The 5,742-nt window shown below is 44.0% G+C and overlaps 1 protein-coding gene across 1 annotated transcript; it reads left to right on the forward strand.

Annotated features, from left to right (window-relative positions):
• The first annotated feature begins 399 nt into the window (after positions 1 to 399).
• LOC147493610 (uncharacterized) lies at positions 400 to 1,080 on the forward strand. Its single transcript, XM_086567881.1, has one exon. It carries the CDS (start codon positions 400 to 402, stop codon positions 1,078 to 1,080), a length of 681 nt encoding a protein of 226 aa, XP_086424007.1.
• The last annotated feature ends 4,662 nt before the right edge of the window (positions 1,081 to 5,742 follow it).

Consider the following 5,742-nt stretch of genomic DNA (forward strand, 5'->3'; position numbering starts at 1 on the left):
TTTGGGTTAGCATCTGGAAAGTTCTTAGGATTTCTGATGACTCGACGGGGTATTGAGGCAAACCCTGAACAGATTTGGGCCATTCTCGAAATGCCCCCACCATCGAATAAAAAAGAAATTCAGCGGCTCGCCGGTCGTTTGGCAGCCCTGAATAGATTTATATCAAAGTATTCGGATCGATCACGGCCATTTTTCAAACGTTGAAAGGTGACTTCGGTTTGGAACGAGGACTGTGATAGGGCTTTTAAAGAAATTAAAGCATACTTGGTATCACCCCCGCTGGTTAGTCCATGAACCGGCCAAGACATTGGAATTTATTTGGCAGCTTCTGAGATCGCAGTAAGCGCAGTATTGTTTGTGGACAACCTGGAGGAGCGCCCAATCTACTTCATTAGCAAAATGTTGACTGGATCAGAGAGTAGATATTCTAAAATTGAGAAAATTGCGCTTGCCCTGGTGCATGCAGCACGCAGACTTAAGCCATATTTTCAGGGATGTGTGGTTAAAGTGTATACAGAATATCCCTTTCGCAAGGCACTCGGACGGGCCGGAGAGTCTAGCTGCCTTGCTGATTGGTCTAGCTACCTAAGTGCTTACCACATCTTATATGAGCCTCACACTGCAGAAAAAGGTCATGCTTTAGCTTCTCTGATGGCGGATTTCCCGGTAGAAGATATCATGGTTTCACCCGAGTTATTCGAGGAAGGACAACTGCCAGATTTTCCCAACCACCAACCTGACTCCGTTGAAGAGAATTTCACCGGAGGTGAGGCATGGGTTGTGTATACAAATGGTTCAAGTAATAAGAAAGGGTTTGGGATCGGTTATGTGATAGTCGACCCAAACGGTAGCCGAATCGAGAGGTCCGTCCGTCTTTGCTTTCCTGCTTCCAACAATGAAGCCGAATATGAAGCCGCAATATTTGGAATGAGAGCGGCACTCGAAATGGGGGCAAAGACAATCAACATGGTAACGGATTCTAAGTTAGTTGCTTGTCAGTTTGGTGGGTCATATCAAGCACGAGATGAGCGAATGGCGGCTTATTTAGATGTTATACGCGACCTCGCTGCAAAATTTTAGTGCATCTCCATTTTGCAAAGACCAAGGACTGATGTTAGGCACGTTGATGCATTGGCCTACCTTTCAGCAGCAGTTGATTCAATTGACCCTAACATCAGGGTTACTACCTAACATCACGGTTCGTTACTACCTAGCAGCAGTTACAATATCAGGGTAGAGGTCCACTTACTACCTAGCATTGACCTCCCATTGCCAAATATGGTTGACGTCTACGCTGTCGAATGCAAGACATTCACGCAGATTTATGCAGTCACTACACACAGCAAATCGCGGGACAAGCACCAAGAGCATCCCACTCAAGATTCTCCTCACACCCATGAGGAGGATGCTAACATCTCCCCCACAGTGGATACTGACTCTGTAGTGGCGGAAAATGAGGTTGTATAGGAGGAAGATTCTGCAACTGATTCCGAAACAGATCTAGCTGACAATGCTCCTGAAATACCCGATAATCAGTTTTCCGACATCGAGTCAATGGAACTTCTACTTCCCGATTAGCGTCGGAATATGGTTGAATTCTTACGAACTGGAGTACTCCCCGTAGACAGGGCTTTATTTGACAAAGTCAAATGGGATGCATGGCAGTTTGTGTTGTTACCTACCTCAGAAAGGGGGGTCCCGCCTTTACAGAAAACCCATGGGTTCAGGCCCACTCCTCCGGTGCCTTACTCCTAAACAGGGACAACAGATTTTAAAAGAAATTCATGAAGGCATCTGTGGAAATCATTCGGGTGGTAGAAGTCTCGCTCACAAAGCTTTCACCCAAGGATACTGGTGGCCATATATGCAAAAAGATGCCAAACGGTTTGTCCAGATATGTGTACCATACCAGAAACATGCTCGGATCATTAAGCTTCCTGCGAATGAGCTTCATCCCATACTTAGCCCTTAGCCATTTGCTAAGTGGGGACTTGACATTGTGGGTCCTTTACCTAGGGCCCCAGGTAATGTAAGGTTTCTCTTGGTCGCAACTGATTACTTCACAAAGTGGGTTGAAGCTGTATCCTTGAGTCAGATTCAGTCTTCAGACGTCAAACAGTTCATCTGCCCCGATATTGTGTGCCGATTCGGCGTCCCAGCTGAAATGGTATCAGACAACGGCCGACAGTTTGATTCTACTGAGATCCACATCTTCTGCAAATCCCTAAAGATATGGCATAACTTTTCTGCGCCCTACTATCCCCAGGGAAATGGACAGGCGGAAGCAACGAACCGTGTGATTCTGGACACGTTGAAGAAAAGGCTTGAATCAGCTAAAGGTAACTGGGCCAAACAGTTACCGGGGGTGCTTTGGGCTTACACCCCGTCGTTCAATAGGAATGTAACCCTTTTCATTAGCATATGGAACTGAAGCAGTACTCCCAACTGAAATAATCGCTCCGACAGTGCGTACACAAGCCATCTCCACAGAGGTTAATGCTGACATCTTGGCTCGTGACAGAGCCATGGTGGAGGAGCTTAAGGATGAAGCCTTGCAGAATCTCATGACTTACCAGGATTCTATGAAGCGCAGTTATGACAAGAAGTTACGCGCACGAGCATTCAAACCAGGCGGTCTTACGTACAAGGCAAAGGAGCAACGAATAACCCAACAGCGGGAAACTCGGTGAGAACTGGGAGGGGCCTTTTATCATTGAAAGGCTTGCATCCAAAGGTTCTTATTTTCTCAAGAACTTGGCTGGCGATGTCCTTACCAAACCCTGGAACGTGCATCATTTGCGCTTATTTCACAAGTAAATTACTTATCATTAGTTCCACCAATAAATTTCACATACATTGTACTTTCCTTCCATTTTTCATCAATAAAATTCATTTCCATTTATGTTGTGTTTTAATTTCAAATTGGACATTTAGTTTTAAATCTATTAAACCCGGGTGGCGAAGGCCATCCTGCACTTCAGTTTCGGCTTGCGTGGTGCAATGTGCCTACGCCTGGCATCATGGTTCGACAATGAAAACCCAAGAACGATAATGTATCATTTTTGGTCTGGGTGCAATTGTTTAGAGTACATCAAGCGTATACCCTTGGTGGCGGAGTCTAAGCTACACTCCGATTTAAACCCAACTAATGAGGCACTTCTAGGTTGTCTGTTGGTCTCCACAAGGATCATCTACTGGAGAATCTTTGCAATGTAACTACGCTTGTTCATCAAGTGACTTAGTTGCATTGATATAGTCGCAGCAACGGTAGACCACCGTCTAATATTTTATGAAGATGGTTAGATATTACACATATTCTATTTGCGTTACGTTGTTGTTTTTTTTTTTGGTCAAGGTATGGGCTACTGTGGTCGCGACATCACAGGAGTCCTGAACTCAAAGTATGGGCTATTGGTCAGATTTCATTTCACACCAAGCCCACTTTTGATTAGCCCCTTCCAAAGCCCAATATATTATTTCCCCAAGCTCAATTACAGAAAGCCCAATGTTTAATTCCAAATATCCAAAACACCCATTATTCAACAGCCCAAAATCGACAAGCCCAAAACCCAAATTTCCATATACCCAAAGTCCACAAACTTTTTGTGCTGATCATATACACCGGCGACCGGCACCAGCAACCGGCGGTTCAGGCATATTCCAACCGGTTCAGGCGTTATTCCCACCGGTTCAACATTTTTCTAACCGGTTCTTGCATTTTTCCAACTAGTTCAGGCGTTTCCTACCGGATCCGGTGCTATACAGGCCGGTTCAGGCCTCCTTAAGTCTGGGCCCAACGAGTTTTCTCCATTTCTAGGTCGGGTCAGCTTGTTTTCTTGCCGGGTCAGTAATTTTTAGGCCGACCATCAGCGACCGGCACCGGCACCGACCGGTTCAAACATTTTTCAACCGGTTCAGCCGGTTTCCATCCGGTTTCAACATTTCTTCTACCGGTTCAAGCGTTTTCCAGCTTATCTAGCTGTTCCCAGATGGTTCAGTCGGTATACATGCCAGTTTCGACAGTTGCCAAGCCGGTTCGGGCCTTTTTAGATCTGGGTCTGATGAATTTCCAACATTAACAGGCCGAGCCATCATTTATTTTTTTTCGGGTTAGTAGTGTGCTTGCCGTGCCAACAGGTTTTCTAGCCAGTTTTGGTCTTTTTTCGATCGGGTTAGCCTCTTCCATGGTCATATCATTAAATTGGCTTCTCATTTTACCCACTAAAGTGTTTACGCTTTTCAAACTTTCTGGCCTATCTCCAATTACACATTCATTTTGTTTTTTTCGGTACTTTAATTATTCAACAAATCATCTTCCTTTTCGTTTGCTCATCTATTGAAGAGGGGGCAATGTGTGTACCCTACGTCATATTTCCGGTCCAAAGTATACTCGGACCATGAACCGGGTGTAAGACCAATCCGGGGGCGAACACTTTGGGTAATCCTGTCCTCTAATCCGTTAGAGTTCACAACAGGTTCAGGGCCCATCCGGATGGCCCAAGTTCGTGGACCCAATCCGTTCGGATCATCCTGATCTAGTCACCTGATAAGATCCTAGTGCAATCCGATAAGATCTTGCACGAGGATAGAATGGAATCTTGGAGAACGATCCTATTTTAGATAGAGTCATGAGAGGATTCATCAAAGAATGCAATCTCCAAGAATCACTTTGTGGCGGGTCAATCCAGTGGCTATCCAAATAAACACTTTTGGATCATTCGGTCTTCTAATCCGTCAAAGTTCAGAACAGGCCTAGGGCCCATCCGGGTGGCCCAAGTTCATGGATCCAATCCGTTCGGATGATTATGATCCAGTAACCCGATCCACAGAGGCGAGAAATCCTAGTGCAATCCGATAAGATCTTGCACAAGGATATGATGAAATCTTGGAGAATGATCCTATTTTAGATAGGATCATACTAGGATTCATCATGGAAGGCAATCTCTGAAAATTCCTTTCTTCGCCGCCATGGCAGGGGATTACTATATATATACGGAGGCTTCTGCAGCATCCAGAACTACGTTTTAAGAGACTTGATCCCGAATTCTTCACTGGGTATGTAGGCAACCAGAACGTTGGTGCAGTCTCTCTTCCTCAAAAATCCGAATCCCCATCTCTTTTGAGCTTTCGGAAGCACCATCACATCGGGAGTGTCGGGTTAATTTTTTGCCCCGACAATACACTTAGGAATATTGTATTGTTTTCTTTCTCTATGCTCTCAATAATCTAGAAGTCTCATGTAGCGGTTGCATTAGAATAGGTTTTAGAAACTTAGGTTAATATGTAGATAATAATCTTTGCATCTTTCTATAAATATATTGCATGAGTATCTATGACTGTTTGGCACTAAGTTTCTGAAATCTAGGCTAGAGTACTTATTCTACAAATCCTGTGAGAATATAGCCTAAAGCCTTATATGAGTGAAACATTTGAGAAATGACACAAGGGAGAAGTAAAATCTGGATAGAGAAATCACACGTCCACTTGCTTGATCACTATATCATATCCTAAGCGAGAATTTAGGCCCTCTTTAGATCGATATAGCCAGAAATTCAAACCTTACGAAATTATTTTCCGCTAGTCTCCCCTCTGAGCCTTTCTTTAGCCTTTCATAAACCACAATTCCTTTACCCTTTTACAAAAACAAAATAAAATAAAAAATCAACCTAACCATTATAGAATGAGTATGAGAATAGGATGAGTGAAGAAAAGAGAAGAGAAAAATTTGTGTAAATAAAAATT

This window comes from Coptis chinensis, chromosome 6, assembly GCF_015680905.1.
Source record: "Coptis chinensis isolate HL-2020 chromosome 6, ASM1568090v1, whole genome shotgun sequence".
In the NCBI taxonomy this organism is placed as follows: domain Eukaryota; kingdom Viridiplantae; phylum Streptophyta; class Magnoliopsida; order Ranunculales; family Ranunculaceae; genus Coptis; species Coptis chinensis.